General features: G+C 43.9%; 1 protein-coding gene and 1 long non-coding RNA gene across 11 annotated transcripts in view; one reads left to right on the forward strand and one right to left on the reverse strand.

The window, feature by feature from the left end:
* The first annotated feature begins 4,529 nt into the window (after window positions 1-4,529).
* LOC109026815 (leucine-rich repeat-containing protein 37A-like) overlaps window positions 4,530-23,513 on the forward strand; it is a 32,923-nt gene continuing 13,939 nt past the window's right edge. For 3 of the 8 annotated variants that reach the window (XM_063705846.1, XM_063705849.1, XM_063705850.1), the window contains exons 1-4: window positions 4,531-5,272; window positions 15,097-15,179; window positions 17,828-20,011; window positions 21,905-21,976. In XM_063705846.1, the coding sequence (XP_063561916.1) occupies window positions 18,024-20,011; window positions 21,905-21,976 (2,060 nt within the window). In that variant the 5' untranslated portion in view covers window positions 4,531-5,272; window positions 15,097-15,179; window positions 17,828-18,023. Of the gene's footprint in view, window positions 5,273-7,268; window positions 7,408-15,096; window positions 15,180-17,827; window positions 20,012-21,904; window positions 21,977-22,242; window positions 22,684-23,513 lie in introns of those variants that run through there. The other 5 variants (XM_063705847.1, XM_063705852.1, XM_063705851.1 and 2 more) reach the window with 4 other exon arrangements.
* LOC115934680 (uncharacterized) overlaps window positions 13,116-23,513 on the reverse strand; it is a 41,264-nt gene continuing 30,866 nt past the window's right edge. Inside the window, exons 3-4 of one of the 3 annotated variants that reach the window (XR_010133626.1) lie at window positions 21,637-21,776; window positions 13,116-14,159 (exon numbers count right to left, since the gene is read on the reverse strand). This is a non-coding gene — a long non-coding RNA (uncharacterized lncRNA). Of the gene's footprint in view, window positions 14,160-20,338; window positions 20,474-21,394; window positions 21,777-23,513 lie in introns of those variants that run through there. The other 2 variants (XR_010133625.1, XR_010133624.1) reach the window with 2 other exon arrangements.

The raw sequence follows: 23,513 nt of genomic DNA on the forward strand, positions 1-23,513 counted from the left end.
GGGCGCCTGTGGTGGCAGCGGGCGCCTGTAGTCCCAGCTTCTCAGGAGGCTGAGGCAGGAGAATGGCGTGAACCTGGGAGGCGGAGGTTGCAGTGAGCCAAGATTGTGCCACTGCACTCCAGCCTGGGCGACAGAGCGAGACTCCATCTCAAAAAAAAAAAAAAAAAAGAAAATTTTAATCTATTTTCAAATTTTGCAGTGATTTCATACCAACAGTTTAGCTCAGACTTAACAAAAATAAAATGAGAAAATGCCCCTCTCACCATTAGGATTTGTTACTGCCCTGAGCCTTATCGGTCAGGTCTTCAGTTATGTCCATGTGTCGGTGGATTTCTTCATGCATTTCTTCCAGAATTTTGCAGAGTTCTGCTTCCCAATAATCTTTGTCTAGACAGTCAATTAATTCTGCAAGCTGGACCTTTGTGCTGTAGTACCAAATTTTATTTTCATTTTCATTTTCTGTATCTTCTCTGTTTAAAAATGGGGAAATACTTTATATGTTAGACATAATGCCACTTATCTGACAGTTTCATCTACCGAGTGAAAAGTTAAAACAAAGCTTATGCACTAAAACTCAATATATGTGCTCACAAGAGATCCCTGCAGGTCTTACTCAAACTTGATTTACTCTGAGAAAGGACATCTAAAAAACGATACAGAGAAAGATGACCTCAAAATTCAGAACCACATGAGAGTACTTTGTGGAAGCCAGTTTCAGCTACATCTCAATCAACTTTAAGATCATCAATGTAACAATATGACGAGCAGAATGTATTTAGAATTATTTTAATTATTTATTGAGACGGAGTTTTGCTCTTGTCACCCAGGCTGGAGTGCAGTGGCGCGATCTCGGCTCACTGCAACCCCTGGCCTCCCGGGTTCAAGCGATTCTCCTGCCTCAGCCTCCAGAGTAGCTGGGACTACAGGCATGTGCCACCATGCCCAGCTAATTTTTGTATTTTTAGTAGAGATGGAGTTTCACCATGTTGGCCAACATGTTTTCTATCTCCTGACCTTGTGATCTGCCCACCTTGGCCTCCTAAAGTGCTGGGATTACAGGCATGAGCCACCGCACCCAGCCTAGAATTATTTTAGAATAAAATAAATGTATTTTAGAGACAGGGTCTCACTTTGTCACCCAGGCTAGAGTGCAGTGGCACCATCGTGGCTCACTGCGTACTCAGACTCCTAGGTTCAAGCAATTCTCCCGCCTCAGCCTCCCAAGTAGCTAGGACTACAGACATGTGCCACCATACCTGGCTAATTTTATAATATAGTTTAGAAATATTTCCATCAAACTGGTGTAAACGCTTTGCTAAGTTCTGGTTCTTGAAGGAGTTATCTCAAATAATATCTCATCCCTCTTCTTTACTTCTGGACAATCGAAACCCAAACTGAAGAGAAGAGGAGCTTCCTCTCCAGCCTAAAACTCTCCTAAGGTTCCATCCACTTTTAATGGATTTAAAGACTTCAACAGAGATGGTCACTAACTTAAAAGAAACAAGGCAAATTAATGTCTAGGACTAGATGTAGAGGAACACACATAATGGTATTTCTGTTCCCACTCAAAAGCAATTCAAGAGTATGTGTGAGGCAATTGATGAGAGTGAGTCTGATTTTCCTGTTTCCTCAATGGCAAACTGAGGGAACTGAAAAAACTGGGCTTTCGGAGAGATCTGGCTTTAAATAGGCTAATGTGCTTAGAAGATATGTGGACACGGACAAAACACAACCTCTCTGAGTCTCTTAAGACATTTTATTTATCTCACTTGTAAAATGAGGATATAATAAAACCTGCCTGTGTGCCACTATAAGACTTAAAAGTATAATGATGAGGCATCTACCATAGTGCCTGGGCACATTAGTGATCAATAAGTGTTAAATATTATTATTAAGGTAATAAATGAATAAAAATTCAGCAGCATTACAGGAATGAGTCACTCAGTAATTCTGAAGAAAGAAGGGCTATATTAAATCATAGATAAATAAAAGGATACTGGTGGAGTACCCTTATTCTGAAAATCTGAAATCCAAAATGCTCCAAGGTCCAAAAGTTTTTGAGTGTCAACATGCTGTTCAAAGGAAATGCTCATTAGAGCATTTCAGATTTTCAGATTAGAAATGATCAACTGGTAAGTAGAATGCAAATATTCCAAAAAAGCCCAAAACACTTCTGATCCAAAGCATTTTAGGTAAGGATGCTCAACCTATACAGTATTCACTGACTTAACATTTTTCTTCTTGAAGCCACAGAAAGATAAATTCATTAAAGCATAAAGGAGCAAAACAGCAAATACCTGCTAATCCATTCAAAGAAGAGTTGGGTTTTTTTGGTCTATTTTGTTTAACTTTTCTCTTTTTTTGGGGGGGGGGAGGGGGTGGTGGTGGAGTCTTGCTCTGTTGCCCAGGCTGGAGTGCAGTGGCACGGTCTCCGCTCACCGCAACCTCCGCCTCCCAGGTTCAAGCGATTCTCCTGCCTCAGCCTCCTGAGTAGCTAGGACTACGGGCACATGCCACCATGCCCGGCTAATTTTTGTGTTTTAAGTAGAGATGAGGTTTCACTATGTTGGCCAGGCTAATCTCGAACTTCTGGGCTCAAGTGATCCACCCACCTGGCTTCCTAAAGTGCTGGGATTACAGGTCTGAGCCACCACACCTGGCCACCCTCTTCAAACAAAATATGAGCATTTCCACTGGTCTAGGTCTTCACCTTGTCTACTTTATTGACTTACATTATTTACCTAGTCCCTGAAGACATAACACACATTTGCCACCCTTAGAGCTCAACCAAACTGTATTGAATGCATGTATTTGGCAATTAGTGCTTGTATTTTAATTTTCATTTCACATATGTGTTCCATTTTCCTAAGTAGATTGAAATAAGCCATCTCCTGTTAGGTATTTTTCTTTCTTTTTTAAAAATTTTGAGACAGGGGCTTGCTCTGTCACTCAGGCTGGAGTGCAGAGGTGCAATCATGGCTCAGTGCAACATCCACCTCCCAGGCTCAAGATCCTGCCCCCTCACCCTCTGGCATAGCTGGGACCACAGGTGCACACCACCATGCCCAGCTAATATTTCAATTTTTTTCTAGAGACGAGGTCCTGCTGTGTTGCCCAGGCTAGTCTCAAACTCTTGACCTCAAGCAATCGTCCGGCTTTGGCCTCTCAAAGGGCTGGGATTGCAGGCATGAGCTATCGCGCCCGGCCAACTATTTTTGTTTAAATTACTTTTTGGTTGTCACTTATCTCAATAAATATTAACATATGTTTACGAAACCTTTCTTTTTTTTTTTTTTTTTTTGAGACGGAGTCTCGCCCTGTCTCCCAGGCTGGAGTGCAGTGGCGCGATCTCGGTTCACTGCAACCTCCGCCTCCCGGATTTTACGCCATTCTCCTGCCTCAGCCTCCCGAGTAGCTGGGACTACAGGCGTGCACCACCTACGCCCGGCTAATTTTTTTTGTATTTTTAGTAGAGATGGGGTTTCACTGTGCTAGCCAGGATGGTCTCGAACTCCTGACCTTGTGATCCGCCCACCTCAGCCTCCCAAAGTGCTGGGATTACAGGCGTCAGCCACTGTGCCCGGCAAACCTTTCTCTTATCTGAAAAACTGACCTCAACCACTCAGGGTTGAGTCCCTGTGATAAGGTTTCAGGGTGCCTGAACTGTCACCATGATTCGTCCCCTGGGCTAAGCTCAAACCTAGTGATTTGTCAGGTAAATAAATTAAGGTTGTTTCCCGATAATACAGACCTGTAACACCGTGAAGTAGGTTTTAGGCAGGATTCCCTCTTTTCCACTGCAAAGGAGAGGTAAGTTCTTGCTAAGGTGGTCAGGGTCCTAGCTGGGACACTGGGAAGGTGGCGGGAGATTGGAACATGCAGTAGTTGCATTCTGGAGTTTACTGAGGCTTTCCGAGTGGGGATCCCATGCAACAGGTCTTAAGGCCCCCCTCCCTCCGGGCGTGGCAGCCCGGGGTGTGGCTCCTGGCACAGATCCGGAGCAGTTGTCATCGGAGTCAATTCAGGACTCCACTTCCAAGCTTCGGAGTTTCCTAAATTCTGGGGGCTTGTCTCCCTGTACCCCACCCCGACTAATTTTCCTCGGTCGCTGGCGCTGCCCCGTCCCTTAGGTCGCTCGGGCCGCCCCCCTCTGCGACTTCTTTTTTCTTTCTCTCGCTGCCTCTTTCAGCCTCAGTTTCCCTAGGGGGCGGGAGGGGAATGATATTTGGGGGCTTTCCTGCCTTCCTCTCCGAGCCGCGGAAAGGGAGTCGCGGGAAGGAGGCCCGGCCGGCTTTGGGCTCCAGCCAGGGGTCCGCAGAGACTGTGGTCTCCGAAGGCCTTAGATGCAGGGTATGTCGGGAGCTGCGGGCCTCTTTCAGCCGCGCCACCCGCACCCGGAGCGCCGTGCTGCGCCAAGTCCAGGCGCCCCGAGCTCTCCGCCCCGACTCAATGCTCCCGCGCTCCCCCTAGCGGCCGCCGCGCCACCTCGCCCCCTTCCCAGGCTCGGCGGCGGCGCACCTCACGTGACCGCGCTCCTGTAGAGGGAAGAAACAAGGTGGCGGTTGAAGGCGATCTTGAGTGGGGCCCCAGCAATTCGGTTGAGCCTTCTCCCTCCACCCGCTTCCGCCGGCCGGGCCCCTCCCGCCCGGCCCCTCGGGCCTCCCAACCCGGCCCCGGCGCTCCCCACCGCCGCCACTGCGCCTGGCCCTCCCCGTCTGCTTTCCCTTCTCCCGCCGCCTGGGCTCCAACAAGAGGGGCCGGCGGGGCAGGCCGACCAAGCAGCCCGCGGCTCCCGCTGCGGAGCGCTGCGCCCCGGCCCCGCCGCCGCCGCCCACGTCCGGACCCATCGGGGGCTCCCCTCGCCGATAAGCGGTAGTAGCCGGGGCAGGTGGGCAGCCGCCAGGCTGAGGTGGCGCCGAAGACGCGGCTGAGCTCGCCCAGGGTGGGCAGCAGTAGCCGGAGGAAGCCACCGCCGGCGGCCCGCCCCGCGCCGGCACCAGCGCACCGGCCCAGCGGGGGCGCGGTGGCAGCCACCTAGCCCGGACCACCGCAGCCCGGAGGGCTGTCAACAAAGTGGTGTATGATGACCACGAGAGCGAGGAGGAGGAGGAAGAGGAGGGGGGCGGCGATGCCGAGGAGACCCAGGAGTCTGAGGACAACTAGGAGGATGACATGGAGGAGGACGACGATGACTCCGATTATCCGGAGGAGCTGGAAGATGACGACGAGGACGCCAGTTACTCCACGGAAAGCAGCTTCAGCAGCACTCCAGGTACCCACCCAGCGCAGTTGCTGCAGACTCATTCCCCACCTCCTCTCCCCTCCCCACTTGCTCACTTATGTGCTGTGCATCCCGCTGCGATCTCCCGCCAACCCCGCCGACCCCTAAACTTTAGAGGGGAAATGGGAGGGCACATCAAGTGGCAAAAAACTACATTTATAAGAGGAAAGAAGCACATTGTTCAAAATGGAGATTGCATTGTTGCAGTTTGCAGGCCGCACTCGCTTGCTCCCCGTCCCCCCAACTCCCTTTTTTTCTCCTCAAAATTTGTGCCAGTGCAGTGTCTCCACCGGGCAGGATTGAAACTTTGGCAAACACATATCCATTGCATTCATTTTTCTCCCCTTGTTTTGGTGTGGTTTTCTGGAATGAAAGAAGCCTCTTGTTTTGCAAACCTCTTTGCATTTCTAATGTGTTTCCTTTCGGATTTTCATTATATATCTGTTCCTTAAAAGGGAATTGAGGATTTGTACAGATTGTGGCACACAAACACACAGAAAAACATGCCTGTGTTCACACCCCTAGCTGTGGTTTTTAAATTGTGTTAAGGAAACGGATCATTTTGGTTAGTAGGGGAACTTTACCTGGTCCTGTGTGTTTGTTTTTATTCTTCGACTGCTGACGGGCCAGTGCAACAGTTGCTGGTAAATGGCTGATTAAAAAGCAAAGCAGAAAGCCAAACAAGATCCAACCAAATTTGGTAATTCATCCGATTCAAAATTGTTTTGGTTATTTCTAGTTTTTGGCAGCTATGAATAAAGCTGCCCCAAACATTTCCATCATGTTTTTTGTAGGAACACAATACTTGTTTCTCTTGAGTAAATACCTAGGAGTATGATTTCTGGGTTGTATGTTTATAAGAAACTGCCAAAACTGTTTTCCAAAGTAGCTGTACCATTTTTCATTCTTACCTGCAAATGTATGAAGAGTTCCGGTTGCCCTGTATCCTCCCTAGCACTTGATATTGTCAGTTTTTGTTGTTTTTTTTTTAGCCACCTTAGTAAGTGTATGGTGGTAGCTCCTTGTGGTTTTAATTTGCTTGTCCCTAATGACTAATGGTTCTGAGCCTCTTTTTATTTGCCATCTGTATATCACTGTTTATGGAAAAATACTAAAATCTTTTTTTTTTTGAGATAGAGTCTTGCTCTGTTGCCCAGGCTGGAGAGCAGTGGCACAGTCACCACTCACTGCAGCCTCCACCTTCTGGGCTCAAGCCATACTCCCACCTCCCAGTCTCCCAAGTAGCTGGGATTGCAAGTGTGCACCACCATACCTGGCTAGTTTTTTGTTGGTTTGTTTGTTTTAAATAGAGATGGGGTTTTGATATGTTGCCCAGACTGATTTTGAATCCTGGGCTCAAGCGATCTGCCTGCCTCGGCCTCCCAAAGTGCTGAGATGACAGGCATGAGCCGCCATGCCTGGCCAAGATACCAAAATCTTTATTTAAGATGTTTAATTGGGTTGCTTTCTTTATTGTTACTCTTCTTTTATTTTATTTTTTTAAGACAGAGTCTCGCTCTTTCACCCACGCTGGAGTGCAGTGGCGTGATCTTGGCTCACTGCAGCCTGTCATTCCCCTCGACCCTGGGCTCAAGGTGATCCTCCCACCTCAGCCTCCCAAGTAGTTGGGACCACAGGTGCATGCCACCACCATGTGTGGCTAATTTTTGTATTTTTAATAGAGATGGGGTTTCGCTGTGTTGCCGAGGCTGGTCTTGAACTCCTGAGCTCAAGCAATCTGCCTGCCTTGGCCTCCCAAAATGCTGGGATTAGACACATGAGCCACCATGCCTGGCCAATTTCTTATTATTGAGTAGTAAGAGTTCTTTATATATTTTGGATATAAGTGCTTTGTTAGGTTGTGTGATGTTCATATATTTTCTCCCCATCTGTGCCTTGTGTTTCATTGTCTTAGCAGTGTCTTTTTCCCAGAGCATAAGTTTTAAATTTTGATGAAGTCTGCTTTACCACATTTTTTCTTTTACAGATTTGGTGTTCATCTAACAATCTGCCTAACCCAGATCTTGCCAGACTTTTTCTGTAAAAGGTCAGATAGTAAATATTCAGCCTTGCTGTCCCTGTTGCAGCTCTGCCATTGTAGCAATGAAAGCAGTCATAGACAATACGTAAGTGAATGAGAATAGCTGTTCCGATAAAACTTTATGAACACTGCAGTTTGAATTTCACATAATTTACAAATTATCAATTATATTGTTATTCTTTTGATTATTACAAGAACGGGTAGTGGATTGGCCATGGTTTGCTGATTCCTGGCCTGACCAACCCAAGTTCACAAAGATTTTCCTCTTTGATTTTGTTGTGGTCGTTGTTGTTCCACACCTTCTTTTTTCACTGTTTCCTTAAGGTAGAGTGTACATATTTATAAGGGTACATGTAATATTTTGGTAGATTCATACAATGTGTGATGATCAAATCAGGTTAATTAGGGTATCCATCATCTCAGATGTTTATCCTTTTTTTTTGTATTGGGAAGATAACAAATGTTCTAGCTATTTTAAAATATACACTAAGTTATTGTTGACTCTAGTTACCCTACTGTGCAAACAAAAACTAAAACTTATTCCTTCTATCTGACTGCGCTTTTATGCCCATGAATCAACTTGTCTTCATCCCTACCTGCTTCGCAGCCCCCAGTAACCATCATTCTACTGCCTATCTCCATGAAATCAACTTCTTAATCTCTCACATATGAATGAGAATATGCGATACTTGTCTTTCTGTCCTTGGCCTATTTCACTTAACATAATGTCCTCCAGTTCTATCCATGTTGCTGCAAATAGGTTTTATTTTCCAAACCTCTAGCTTTATAGATGAAGGATTTCACTTTTTTTTTTTTTTTTTTTTTTTTTTTTTTTGAGATGGAGTCTTGCTCTGTCACCTAGGCTGGAGTGCAGTGGCACAATCTCGGCTCACTGCAACCTCCACCTCCTGGGTTCAAGCGATTCTCCTGCCTCAGCCTCCCAAGTAGCTGGGACTACAGGCACCCGCCACCACGCCCGGCTGATTTTTGTATTTTTAGAAGAGACGGGGTTTCACTATGTTAGCCAGTCAGTTCTCGAACCCCTGACCTCGTGATCTGCCTGCCTCAGCCTCCCAAAGTGCTGGGATTACAGGTGTGAGCCACCATGCCCGGCCGAGATTTCACTTTTTTAATGGCTGAATAATATCCTATCGTGCATATATACCTCATTTTCTTTGATTTTTCTTTCTTTCTTTTCAAATAGAGATGAGGTCTCACTATATTGCCCAGGCTGGTCTTGAACTTTAGGGCTCAAGCAATCTTCCTGCCTTGGCCTCCCAAAGTGCTGGGATTCCAGGCTAAACCATTGTGCTCCTTTATGCATTTTTTTTTTTTTAAGATAGAATCTTGCTCCATTGCCCAGAATGGAGTGCAGTGGCACGATCTTGGCTCACTGCAGCCTCCACCTCCTGGGTTGAAATGATTCTCATGCCTCAGCCTCCCGAGTAGCTGGGATTACAGGCACCCACCACCACGCCCAGCTAATTTTGGATTTTTAGTAGGGACGGGGTTTCACCATCTTAGCCAGGTTGGTCTCGAACTCCTGACCTCAGGTGATTCACCCGCCTCGGCCTCCCAAAGTGCTGGGATTACAGGCATGAGCCACCACACCCAGCCCCTTTGTGCACTTTTAAAAACATATCTTAGAATTTGTGATATATGTTTTATTTTCATTTTCATTTGATTCACAATATAGTAAAATTTCTATTATGACTTACTCTTTGACCCATGGTTTGTTTTAAAACGTATTGTTTAATTTTCAGACATTTAGGGATTTCCCAGATATCTCTGTTGTTGGTTTCTAATTTAATTCCATTATGGTTAGAGACCATACTTGTTATGATGAATTAAAAAAAAATTTAGAGGTTTGTATATGTCCTGAAACATTTTTTAGGTGAGTGTTCAGTTTGTAATAGGAAAGATGTGTTCTGCTGCCGTTAGGTAAAGTGTTTCATAAATAATAATTAGGTCAAGTTGGTTGATCGTGTTAAGGTCTGCTCTATCCTTGCTGATTTCCTGTCTGCTTGTTCTAGTGATTACTGAGAAAGGAGTGTTGAAGTCTACAACGATTGTTATGGGTTTGTTCTCTTTCTCCTTGAAATTCTGTCCGTTTATGCGACCCGTATTTTGAGGCCCTGTTGTTAGATGCAGAAACATTTACAGTTTTGTCCTCTTGATGATTATTTGACCCCTTTATCATTCTGAAATAACCTTTATTTCTGGTAATAATCATTATACTAAAAACCATTATTTGGCCAGGCATGGTGGCTCACGTCTGTAATCCCAGCACTTTGGGAGGCCAAGGCGGGTGGATCACCTGAGGTCAGGAGTTCGAGACCAGACCGGCCAACATGGCGAAACCCCGTCTCTACTAAAAATAGAAAAACAGCCTGGTGTGGTGGTACACATCTGTAGTCCCAGCTACTCAGAAGGTTGAGGCAAGAGAATCACTGGAATCCAGGTGGTGGATATTGCAGTGAGCTGAAATCACACCACTGCACCCCAGCCTGGGAAACAGAGCAAGACTCCATCTCAAATACATACATACATACATACAGGCCAGGTGCGGTGCCTCACGCCTGTAATCCCAGCACTTTGGGAGGCCGAGGCGGGTGAATCACCTGAGGTCAGGAGTTCGAGACCAACCTGGCTAAGATGGTGAAACCCCGTCCCTACTAAAAATACAAAAACCAGCCAGGCGCGGTGGCAGGTGCCTGTAATCCTAACTACTTGGGAGGCTGAGGCAGGAGAATTGCTTGAAGCCGGGAGGCAGAGGTTGTAGTGAGCCGAGATCGTGCCACTGCACTCTAGCCTGGGTGACAGGGCAAGACCCCATCTCGAAAACAGACAGACAAACAAACAAAAAACCATTATTTAATACTAATATAAAATTAGTGTTTTATATTAGTAATATAATACTGTTTTTGACTAGTGTTAGAATGACATATCTTTCCCTACCCTTTTGCTTTTAATCTATATATCACGATATTCGTTTACTTTCAATTTATAAAAATAGAGATGGGGTTTCGCCAAGTTGCCCAGGCTGGTCTTGAATTCCTGGGCTCAAGGCACCTGCCCACCTCAGCCTCCCAAAATGCTGGGATTATAGGTGTGAGCCACCATGCCTGGCCACATCATTATATTTTCAAATGGTTTCTTGTTTTTTTTATTTTTCTTTTAAATGTAATCTGACAGCATCTTTTAATTAATGTGTTTTGGACCATTTACATTTAATATGATTGATAATGACTGGATTAAGTTTCCTATTTTATTATTTGTTTTCTGATTATCTCTTTTTTGGGGGGTTTCTTCTGTTTCTTTTTTCTGCCTACTTTTGGATTAATTGAATATTTTTTAGTGTTTTGTTTTATTAAATGGCTTTTGGGCATATCTGGGCTATGTTTTTGCTGTAGGAATTACAAAATGTACACCTAACCTACCTACTTAGAGTTAGCCTTTTACCTCTAAATACAACGTCAAAGTATTGCAACCATATAGGTTTCTTTATTCTAGTCCCCCTCCCTTATAATTGTATATATATGTGTGTGTGTGTGTGTGTATGTGTGTATATATCTATATACACTTTCAATGTATGTAGGTATATAGATATGTATCTATACTTTCAATGTATATCTACATGCATACATTGTATATGTATGTAGACATATATCCACATACATTGAAAGATATATATCTACATACATATACAATGCATGTATGATACCTTTGGCCACTACGTCCTTCTTAAATTTCCTGTTGCCACTCATGACCCAATTTCCTTGACCAGTCCTTCAAACATCCCTCTTACATGTGATAGTCCTCAGCATTTAGTTTCCTCAACTTTCCCCTAATTATCAGTTGACTCAATTACCACCAAAATATCAATGACTTCTAGATCCATTTTCCTACCTAGACCTCTCTTCTAAACTCCAGTTATGTATTTCCAACTGCCTATGTTGTCCCCGATAAACTCCACATTGTAGGAAATAAAAAGAAAGGAGTTACAAAAGTTAGGTTCAAAGCAAAATTTAAAAACTCCTAAATGAGACAAAGATCTAGTGATGATAAAGGCTATGGTCCACAATGAAGATATAAAAGTAATGAACCTTTCTGTAAAACATGTGTGTGATAGAGCCGGTCCCCAGCTTTAAGCCTTTCAGTGATTCAAGTAAGTGCAGAACATCTTTAAAGTACTGAGAGAAATGTCAATCCAGATTTCTATATCCAGCAAAAATACCCTTCAACAATTAAGGCAAAAAGAAAAAAAAGACATTTCAGATGAAGAAAATCTAAGAGAATGTGTTGTCAGAAGTTCCGCTCTAAAATAAATGTATAAGCAGGTCTTTAGGCCAAAGGAAAATTATACCAGTGGTAATACTAGAACTTCAGAGATAAAGAAAGAGCAGCAGAAATGGTATCTGGGAAGATTTTAAAACACAAATGGTTGTTTCTCCTCTTACGCTCTTTAAAATATGTATAGTGGTTGAAAGCACAAGTTAAAACACTGGTGAGACTTCCAATGTATGTCGATATATATAGATAGATAGATACATATATCTATATACATGTAGAGGTAATAATGGTAGCTATTTTATGGAGCTGATCTGAGGATAAAATAAGATAATGCACTTTAAAGTGCTCAGCACAATGTCTGGCAAATAGCACTCTATAGGCCAGGCATGGTGGCTCACACCTGTAATCCCAGCACTTTGGGAGGCCTAGGTGGGTGGATCACTTGAGGTCAGGAATTTGAGACCAGCCTGGCCAACATGGTGAGACCCCATCTCTACTAAAAATATAAAAATTAGCCAGGTGTAGTGATGGGCTCCTGTAATCCCAGCTACTTGGGAGTGAGGCAGGCGAGTGGCTTGAACCTAGGAGGTGGAGGTTGCAGTGAGCCAAGATTGCGCCACTGCACTCCAGCCTGGGCGACAGAGCGACTCTGTCTCAAAAAAAAGAAAGCACCTGTAAAAGCTAGCTGGTGATTTTTATATTATTACTGACACAGAAGATAGGGATTGGGGGCAAATGGAATGTACTCAAAGAGCACAGCCTTGTTCAGTAATAACGTTAATACCAGATTGGGACACTATTCCACATCAAAAGGTGAATCCTTGTAACATTTGACAAGTAAGTTTCATAATTTTTAAAAGATTTCAAGGCATCACAGTTTATTTCTTCTTGATATGCCATTCATGGTTTATAGATGTGTAATAGCAGATTAAATAATTAGATTTTATTAGTTCTGGAGTATTAACTTCTGCTGGAAATGAACTTCCCCCTTCTCTATACCAATATTGAGTGAGGCCTCTTTTCTCAGATACCAATTAGAAACAAGGGGACAATGTTACACTTTTTCCTTCTAGAAACATACATTATATAGAGAGTTGTCTTTTGAAGTCTAGAAGTCTGAAAACACTGTAATTTTTTTTTAAGAATTAATACAATAAATGTAGGGGTCAACTCCGAAAAATCTACAGTGGTTTCTGGGATTTAATCTTGGCATGACTTTACCTCTGCATCTCTGCCCTTGGCGGGTACTTTTGTTTATGGGTGTCATTGGTTGAACAAATGTTGTTTTAGTTACTGCAATAACTAAAACATGATCTGTGCTCTAAAGGAGTCAACAAATGAGCCGGGGGGCATGAGTAATTGCCTGTAATATAATCGTGCTCACGCTGTCATGGAGGACCGTACAAAGTGTCAGAAGCACAGCGCCAGGAGGCACAGCAAAGGGTAGTAGAGGTGACATTTGAGCCCAGCCTTGAAAACCGTCTAGGATTTCTCAGAATTTCAGCAAAGTAAGGTAATTTCTGTCTAAAATATATAGGCAAACTTTTTATTAAAAATATGAGAAATTAATTAAATAACAGATTATGACCACAATGCAGATTTAAAACCCAAGGCATGATGAGTGCCGTTGACCAGTTCATCCAAACAGTTCAGAGAAGAGAACATCCATGTAGATCCTTCTTGTATTACAGAATACAAAGGAACAGAAAATTTTGCCTCAGTAACTGCCAGGTCATTCTAATTAAAGTACCTATACATTGTAATATAATTCCTCCATTAAGGTAATAACCGATCAGGTGGTCCAGAGTCTGTGTCATTCAGTCAAGAAATTCACTCCCTTAACCTGGGGCTGTGCTGGAAATTCATTGACAAATTTTGGTCTTTGGTTCTCCATTTTTCTTCAGAATTCCTGCAGACCACTTGACTTCCTTAGCATTTTCTTTTGTAGGCGTATATTAATGTCTGTGGTTAAGCTTCGGCTTCCGTTTGCATCAATCCTGTTGTAATCATGCCTCCTGAGCCATCTTTTTGCTTCCCTTGCGTGAGTTTCCAAAATCCTACTTTCCACTTGGTAAGGGGAGTATCCATTTTCTTGAACGCAGTGGTTTTCAAACTTGCCTGCACATCAGAATTATTTGGGGAGAAGGATAAAAATACAGACTACTGAGCTTCACCTGGGATTCTGTAAATTTGGGTTGCATTTGAGATTACTTTTAACAATTTACCAGATGATTTTTGCTGCACCTCCACTTCAGTTTTAGGAAGGACTGTTTCAAGGCAGCTTTTCAAACTTTCATGACCATAGAAATCACCTGAAGATTGTGAGAAACTGCAGATCCTAATTTAGTAGGCCTGGGTTTAGGCCTGAGATTCTGAAGTTCTCTCAAATGTGATAATATCAATCCCCTGTTGAGTAGCAAGGTTGTTTCTTGTTTTTTTCTTTTGTTTCCAGGATCTTCATGACATTCAATGAGTAGCAAAATTTGAAGATAACTTCTGGAATTTCATCTAATGTGTACTCATCTGGATCTTAGGGGAAATAACCTATCAGGTTATAGGGAAAGAGGACCTTTAATAACCAAGCTAAATGTGTGGGCTGTTTACCTCTCCCTCTTATGCAAAGGTATCCCTTGCACACACTGAAAACTTCATAGACCAAAAGCATTATAGCTCTAGTTTGCCTTGAAGGAAGTTGTATTGTCTATAGAGCATGTGGGCCATTTTCTGCCAATAACATGTTCAAATGTTCTCTCTCTCCGAAGCTTTGTTCACTGTGTCTGGTGGAATTTTGGTTCTCAGGGAGTAGATACCTAGCCATGCTTCTAATGTGAAGTGTCTACCAGCCCATGGTCTCTATTTTGGATTTGAACTTACTTCGACCCCCCACCTGATGCCTTACCATTTAATCATATTGTGATTGAACATTTTTGTGTCCACATTTTTCATTTCTTATGTTATTATTCCTTAGTTCTTATCTGTAAGATCATAAAGTCCTTTGAACCAAACACAGTTGATATTTCATACATACGTTAAAAACTGAGCTGTGAGACCGGACATGGTGACCCACGCCTGAAATCTCAGCAATTTGGGAGGCCAAGACAGAAGGATCACTTCAAGCTAGGAGTTCGAGACCAGCCTGGGCAACAAAGCACGACCATGTCTCTAAAAAAGAGAATTAGCCGGGCACAGGGGAGTAGTCCCTGCTACTCTGGAGGCTGAGGCAGGAAGATCACTTGAGCCCAGGAATTCCAGGCTGCAGTGAGCTATGATAGTGCCACTGTACTTCAGCCTGGGGGACAGAGTGAGACCCAGTCTCCAAAAAAGAAAAAGGAAGCATATGATGAGGAAACTTCCAGGAAAATGCTCTTATTTTCTGCTTTTAGAAACCAAAAGAAGGTCTCATTGTGGGGTGCTATCATTATATTCAGGAAGTTTTAGAATGAAAAAGATTTTGAACTGATACTTGCTAACTTTATTTCAGAAAGTGGTAAAATAGCTGTGGAGTGCAGACCCAGTGAAGAGATTGTAGATGTCAGATGGGAAGAACTACACAGTTTAATTCAAGTAAGTGGAGATAAAAACTCAAAGGTAACATGGCTGGGCGCAGTGGCTCACACCTGTAATGCCAGTGCTTTGGGAGGCCAAGGTGGGTGGATCACCTAAGGTTGGGAGTTCAAGACCAGCCTGACCAACATGGGGGAAACGGTGGTGCATGCATCCCAGCTACTCTGGAGGCTGAGGCAGGAGAATCGCTTGAACCAAGGAGGTGGAGGTTGTGGTGAGCCAAGATCATGCCATTGCACTCCAGCCTGGGTGACAAGAGCGAAACTCCATCTCAAACAACAAACAAAACAAAACTCAAGGGTCAGATAACATAGCCAGTGTAACCATAATTCAAAACAAGCAGCAGAATTTGGAGGATAATTTGTTTCATTCTCAGGAAAATGTGAAACTCTGAAACTGCTTTTTGAGTGCAGGGTATTTCTGGGGCTTTTCCTAAAGTCTTGACCCTTGGCTCTGACCCCTTATTTGAAGTTTGGAGAGCAAAACTGAGGACTGTATTACTACAGTTGTGGACACAGGAGAGGGGTTAGTCTCCCCCGGCCCCAGGAGTAAGGGATGCTGGGCTGCTTGAACACAGGCCTTTTTAGAACTCCCTTCAAACAGGATACCAGAGATGTGGGGGGAATGTAACTGGCCTTAAGACTGATTGTGCTACGGCTTTCAAAAACTATAATGCCTTTCAAATATGGCTTACTGCTTGGATCTCATTATCTCCCGTATACTTTGGGTGAACTATTTTGCTGAAGATCTTTCTGTCAATCATTTACAATCACGCGCCGCAAAATGAGGTTTCGGTCAACAATAGACCACATACAGGATGGTGGTTCCATAGGAGTATAAAGGAGCTATCCCTACACAGGCATACCATTTTTATGTTTGTTGTTGTTGTTGTTGTTGTTGTTATGGAGTCTCACTCTGTGGCCCAGGCTGGAGTGCGATGGCACGATCTCAGCTCACTGCAACCTCTACCTCCTGGGTTCAAGTGATTCTCCTACCTCTGCCTCCTGAGTAGCTGGGATTATAGGCACACGCCACCATACTCAGCTGATTTTTGTATTTTTAGGAGAGACTGTTTTTCGCCATGTTGGCCAGACTGGTCTCGAACTCCTGACCTCAGGTGATCCACCCACCTCTGCATCCCAAAGTGCTGGGATTACAGGTGCGAGCCGCTGCGCCTGGGCCCCATTGTTATCTTTTATACAGTATTTTAACTATACCTTTTCCATGTTTACATACACAAATACCTGCCATTATGTTACAGTTGCCTTTAATATTCAGTACAGTAACATACAGTACAGGTTTGTAGCCTAGGCTATACCGTATAGCCTAGGTATGCTGTAGGCTACACCACCTACGTTTGTGTAAGTATACACTATGATGTTAGCACAATGGTGAAATCACCTGGCACACTTCTCAAGCTCTTTACATAGCAAGCAATGCATGACTGCATATGAAAGCTCTTAAATAGGGATTAAGTTTCTAAATTAATCTCAAAAGAAAACAGTAATTATTTACTATTTATGGATTTTTTTTAAAAAACGGAGCAAAAGTTTCATTTCAATGGGAACTTAATTTGGGGCTAGAGTGTTTTATTTAACTTTCACTCCAAAGTTGCAAAGTGTTTTGAAGTTTTTCCCTGTAAAATAATTATTTTAATTCAATTTAAATCAAACCCACCAAGGAAACTTCCATCTTTAAGAAGTCTAGCTTCCTGTGAAATGTGAGAGGAAGTTAGCACTGATTTCAGAAATCTGATTATAACAATAGATCCATCCCTAAATGAGGCGAATCTTGGAATCCCTTCAATTTTATTTTATTTTTTTGAGACGGAGTTTCTCTCTTGTTGCCCAGGCTGGAGGGCAATGTTGTGATCTCAGCTGACTGCAACCTCTGCCTCCCAGATTCAAGGGATTCTCCTGCTTGAGCCTCCTGAGTAGCTGGGATTACAGGCGTGCACCACCACGCCTGGCTAATTTTGTATTTTTAGTAGAGACGGAGTTTCAGCATGTTGATCAGGCTGGTCTGGAACTTCTGACCTCAGTGATCCACCCACCTCGGCCTCCCAGAGTTCTGGGATTATGGGTGTGAGCCACTGTGCACAGCCCCCCTTCAATTCTAAAGCCATCACTATGCACCCCGTGCCTGTGCTAGGCACTGGAAGAAGATGAAGCGCCTTCTTGGAGTTTCATGCTGATAATTGTGCCAGACAGTAATAAAATAGGTAAGGGCTGTGGGGGAAGTCAGCTGGGTTCTAGTTATAGTCGCATTTCAGGAAATTATTTAACAGCTGACTTTAACAACCTAAGCCTCTTCTCCATGTGTGCACACAGGGTAGATCTCTGAAGGGTGGCGCTGTAACTTCTAGGGTAATGGCTGTGTTAAGGCAGGATGACAGTTCAGCCTCCTCCCAGGCTAGTGCAAAGGGCTCTTCCCTCAGATTGAAGCCTTCTCTCCCAGACTGAATTGCCCACCCCAACACCCCTCCTACAGAAATTTGCAGTCCTCGCTTATTCCCTGGCAGCCCCTACCTAATAGGGTGGTGAATTAATTATCAAACATGCAACAGTTTAGCGAAAACGGCAACATTTTGGAATAAATGACTGTAACGCGCATCCTGCCTGCCACCCTAACTGGCGCCCATTTTGCAGGTCAGTTGCTCTCCCCTGAAGGAAGAGTATTCTCGGATTTCACCTCAGAGGAGGAAGAATTCAGGCTGCCAGAACTGGACTAGCACTTCTGAAGATCCCAAGGCCAGGTCCAGTGACTTCCTTGGGAAGCTCTGCCACGCCCCCACCCCACCCCACCCCATCACAGCAGGCCGCTGGTGCCCCAGCTCAGCCCTTAATGTCCCCTGAGCAGTTTCAACATTTGAAAGACCAGCAAGACATTATAATTCAGCAGCTAAATAGACCTGAAAATTATGAACCTCTTCCAGTCCATAAAGAGCCCACAACTCAGCCTCCAACTCAGCTCTCCTCAGACTTTGAAAATTCACCGAATGATGAAGCAATAGGTTCACCTCCAGATGTGTCATATCTAGATCTAGATAGGGAGCTTACCAAACCTACAGCAGTCACTATGGGGGTAGAACCTTCTCCAGTCGAGCAGGACCACCCTTCTATTCCCACTGAGCAGGCTGACTTTTCTCTAACCCAGCCTGATCTCCCTTCCCCACCTCTGCATTCTCCTGAGAAGATTGAATCTCCAGTCCACCAAGAGGCTACAGCTCAGACTCCAGATCCCCCTAAGGAGGCGGAACCTTCTCCAGTCCAGCAAGAGTTCCCAGCTGAGCCACCAGAGCCCCCTAAAGAGGTTGAACCATCTGCAACCCAGCAGGAAGCCTCAGGTCATCCTCGGAAGTCCACTGAAGAGGTCAGTCCTCCACCACAGTGGGAGATACCAACTCAGCCATCAGAGCCACCTGAGAAGGCTGAACCATCTCCAGTCCTACAGCAGGCCCCAACTCGGCTTTTAGAGCCACCTAAAGAGGTGGAATCCTCTCCAGTCCAGCAGGCAGTCCCTGCTCAGTCTTCAGACCCCGCTATGGTGATAGAACCCTCTCTGACCCAGCAGATGGCCCCATCTTTGCCTCCAGAGTTCCCTCAGGAGGTAGAACCATCTGTAACTCAGCAGGTGGTTCCAGCTCAGATTCCAGAGTCCCCTGTGGAGGCAGAACCTTCTCTGACCCAGCAGGAGGCCACAGTTCAGGCTCCAGAGTCCCCTAGGGAGGTAGAACCTTCAAGGCAGCAAATGGTCCCAGTTCAGCTTCCAGAGCCACCTAAGGAAGTTGCAGCTCAACCTCCAGCTCATTATGAGGTGACAGTCCCAACACCAGGCCAGGATCCAGCTCAGCATTCAACATTGCCCAGTGTCACTGTTCAACCTTTGGACCTGGGACTTACCATCATTTCAAAATCCATGACAGAAGTTGAACTTTCTCCAACCATGCAGGAGACCCCAACTCAGCCTCCTAAGAAAGTTCTACAACAACTTCTGGTATATCAAGAGGTAACAATTCCAACATCAGGTCAGGATCAAGCTCAGCATCCAATGTCACCCAGCATTACAGTTCAACCTTTGGACCTGGGACTTACCATCACTCCAGAAACCACTATGGAGTTTGAACATTCTACACCCCTGAAGAGAATAATAGTTCCTCCAAAGCACCCTAAGGTGACACTTCCACATCCAGACCAGGTTCCGACTCAGCATTCACACCTGACTGAAGCCACAGTTCAACCTTTGGATCTGGGGCTTACCATCACTCCAGAATCCACAACAGAGGTTGAATCTTCTACATCCCTGACGACCACAGCTCCTCCTCCAGAACACCCTGAGGTGACACTTCCACCTTCAGACAAGGGTCAGGCTCAGCATTCACACCTGACTGAAGCCACAGTTCAACCTCTGGACCTGGAGCTTAGCATAACTACAGAGCCTACTACAGAGGTTAAACCGTCTCCAACCACGGAGGAAACCTCAGCTCAGCCTCCAGACCCGGGGCTTGCCATAACTCCAGAACCCACTACAGAGATTGGACGTTCCACAGCCCTGGAGAAGACTAGAGCTCCTCATCCAGACCAGGTTCAGACTCTGCATCGAAGCCTGACTGAAGTCACAGGTCCACCTACAGAGTTAGAATCTTCGCAGGATTCATTGGTGCAGTCTGAAACTGCACCAGAGGAACAGAAGGCCTCCACAAGCACCAACATATGTGAGCTCTGCACCTGCGGAGATGAAACTCTGTCATGTGTTGGTCTCAGCCCAAAGCAGAGGCTCCGCCAAGTGCCTGTGCTAGAGCCCGACACCTACAATGGCATCTTCACCACCTTGTAAGAATCACCTTTCCTCAATCATCCTCTGTGTCTTGCCTGACATGGCAGCCTTTTCCTGGAGGCCTTCCTGGGCCTTCTTTATCTCCCCAAGCCATACTGACAACTGACTTTCTGCTTTCACCTTTGCTTGTCAGTTCTCTCTTCTCCTCATTCTCCTTTAATGTTAGACCCATTCTCCAGTCTTTTACTTTTTCTCCAGTCTTTTACTCTTACTCGTTTTCTTATCCATTCTTATTTACCCCATCACATCATTGCTTAACCGCTGCTCTGCTCCTATTTTCACTTCACTCTCTTTTTTTTTTTTTTTGTTTTTTTCTGAGACAGGGTTTTGCTCTTGATGCACAGGCTGGAGTGCAATGGCACGGTCTTGGCTCACCGCAACCTCCATCTCCCGGGTTCAAGTGATTCTCCTGCCTCAGCCTCCTGAGTTGCTGGGATTACAGGCATGCGCCACCACACCTGGCTAATTTTTTGTGTTTTTAGTAGAGACGGGGTTTCTCCATGTTGGTCAGGTTGGTCTTGAACTCCTGACCTCTGGCGATCCACCCACCTTAGCCTCCCAAAGTGCTGGGATTACAGGCATGAGCCACCGCGCCTGGCCCGCTTCACCCTCTTTACAGCAGCCTGTCACTCTCCCGATCTCAGTGATGATGCTCTAAGTGGTTAAGAATTGATTCTGGAGCCAGGCTGCCTGGGTTTGAACCCAGGTCTGTTTATTAGCTTGGTGATCCAGAGCAAGTTATTCTGCTCTGTGACTCAATTTCCTCACTTTTAAACTGGGGATTATGCTAGTTACCATTTCATAGGATTGTTGTGAAATTTAGGTGAGTGAATATATGAAGCACTTCATCAGTGCCTAGCATATGTAGGAGTGTTGGCTGTTAACATGATTACTCTGTCCTTTAGTTATGTCCAGAACTCATCTTTGTCCGTGGCTTTTTATATGTAGCACTCATTTTGTGTCAAACCCAGGACCAAGTATGCTATTGTCTGCAGAACATGAAAATGATAGGAGGGAAGAAAGAGAATAGGCATAAAAAGGGAGGTGTATATAATTAATTCCTAAAAGATAATGCATACCATCATTGCTAGAATTTACCAGAATCTGTGGTCCTTGAGGTGTGGAGATCAGGGAAAGCTACATGGATAAGCTAAAAGTTTCCTTGGGTCTTAAAGAGTACACAATGAGGTATGGAAAGCCATTGAAAGTTTCCAAGCAAGAGAGATTAAATGATTAAAACAGGAAGATTATTTTATTTTATTTTTTTTTTTTTGCTTTATGTTCAAGTATAGACATGCAAAGGATTATTTTAGAATCCATATGTAGAGTGCCCAAAAGGAAAAGCTTATTTCAGGGAGACGAAATAGAAAGGTCTAGCAAAATGTAGGAGTAAAGTGTGAAGGGGCTAAATCAGATCAGTTGTAATAAGAGTGGAAAGAAGAAGCCTAGGATGTTTCAACAGAGGGCAAAGCTTTGGTGTTACCTGGGATAGGGTTTCTTTCTACTTATTTATCGATAAAGATAAGCTTATGCCCATTTTTCTGTTGAATTATGTACCATTTTTGTGTTGATTTGTAGGAGTTTGTTTAGACACATAAGTGCTTTTGGATAAAATACTTACATTCAAAGTAATTAACTGGCATCGTCTGTCCAAGAAATGGGATGGATAGGAAGTTAAGCTTCCGGGAGATGCCTCATCATTTGTGCCAGTGGCCCCGCATTATTTCTTGATGAATTGTGCAAACTGGGAAGCTGATAGCTCTGGAAATGAGAAAGCAGGTGTTATTTTCTGTTTCTGAATATCCCCGACAAGGTTGCCATGATTCTTTTATTTATCCTGTTCATTCTTTGCCTGCCTATTCAAGGATATAAACTGTCTTTCTTCACAGAAATTTCCAAGGAAACTATATTTCATACATTGATGGAAATGTATGGAAAGCATACAGTTGGACCGAGAAACTGTGAGTATATTCTCTCCAAATATGACAAAAAACTAACTGCATTGTAAGATCCTTCTTGGTCCAGAATTTTGAGGTCCATACCTCTGAGAAAAGATATTTGCCCTCCATACCCCAAATCAACCTCTGTGGATTGCAATCCTATGGTTATTTTAAAATTAAATTTGGTAGGCTCTCTCTAAAATAAGAAGCAACTTAAATTTATTTTTTATCATACAAATAATACATGTTTATATTGTTTTTTTTCCTGTTTGTTTTTTTTTTTTCAGAGACAGCGTCTTTCTTTGTCCCCTGGGCTGGAGTGCAGTGGCATAATCACATCTCACTGCAGCCTTCACCTCCCAGGCACAAGTGATCCTCCCATCTCAGCCTCCCAAGCAGCTGGGACCACAGGTGCATGCCACCACGCCCACCTGATTTTGTATTTTTTGTAGAGATGGGGTCTTCCTATGCTGCTTAGGCTGGTCTTGAGCTCCTGGGCTCAAGTGATCCTCTCACCTTGGCCTCCTAAAGTCCTCATATTATAGGCATGAGCCACCACCCCCAGCCCATGATTCTATTTTTAATGTATAAAAATGCAATAACAGGTATAACAAAAACCCTCCTTCTGCCCTACTCCCTCATCCCTGAGGTAATGCTACTTGGTGTTTAGTATACATGCTTCCAGACTTTTCCCCATTTACCTACATACATATTTACATAAAGCAAAATAGACTTGTTGTGTGGTTTTTTAAATCTTTTTTCTTTTCATAAAGTGTAACATCTTGCAACTTGATTCTTTCACTTCATGGTATCACTTATATGATATTCTTTCACTTCATAATTTCTTTCCTTCCTAGGACTTAGAGGGTCACCCCATTCATTTTAAACTCCTGCATAATCCATAGTATGGATGCATCATAGTTTATTTAATAATTTCCCCATTGATGAATGTTTAGCTTATGTTTAGTGGGCAAGTACTCCTGTAGCATAGATGTCTAGAAATGGAAGAGTTGGGGTGAAGACTATGTAGATATAAAATTTTAATTGTCCTCAAAAATGTTGTGCCAACTGACTGTATTGTCAGCAGAATATGACAGCATTCATTTCCCCACACCTTTTCACTGTTGGGTATTTGCCAACTTTTTGTTGACTTTATGGATGAATAAAAGGGATTCCATCCAAATTTGAATTTTTCTGATCACTCATGAATTTAATTAAATATCTTTATATGTTTATCGAACATTTGTGTTTCTCCTCTGAGTTTTCTGTCCTTTGTTCATTTTCCTGTTGAATTGTTTTATCGTTTTCTTCCTGATTTATAGAAGGAATTAGTTGAGACACATAAATGATTTTGGAAAAAATGCTTACATTCAAAGTAACATTTTTCACAACAGTTTGTGTCACATCATTAGTTTGACTTATATAGACAAGACATACATGAGTTCTAAATTAAAAATCAAACACATGCCAGGTGCAGTGGCTCACGCCTGTAACCCCAGCACCTCGGGAGGTCAAGGCAGGTGGATCACCTGAAGTCGGGAGTTTGAGACCAGCCTGG

This window comes from Gorilla gorilla, chromosome 4 (assembly GCF_029281585.2).
Source record: "Gorilla gorilla gorilla isolate KB3781 chromosome 4, NHGRI_mGorGor1-v2.1_pri, whole genome shotgun sequence".
NCBI lineage: Eukaryota > Metazoa > Chordata > Mammalia > Primates > Hominidae > Gorilla > Gorilla gorilla.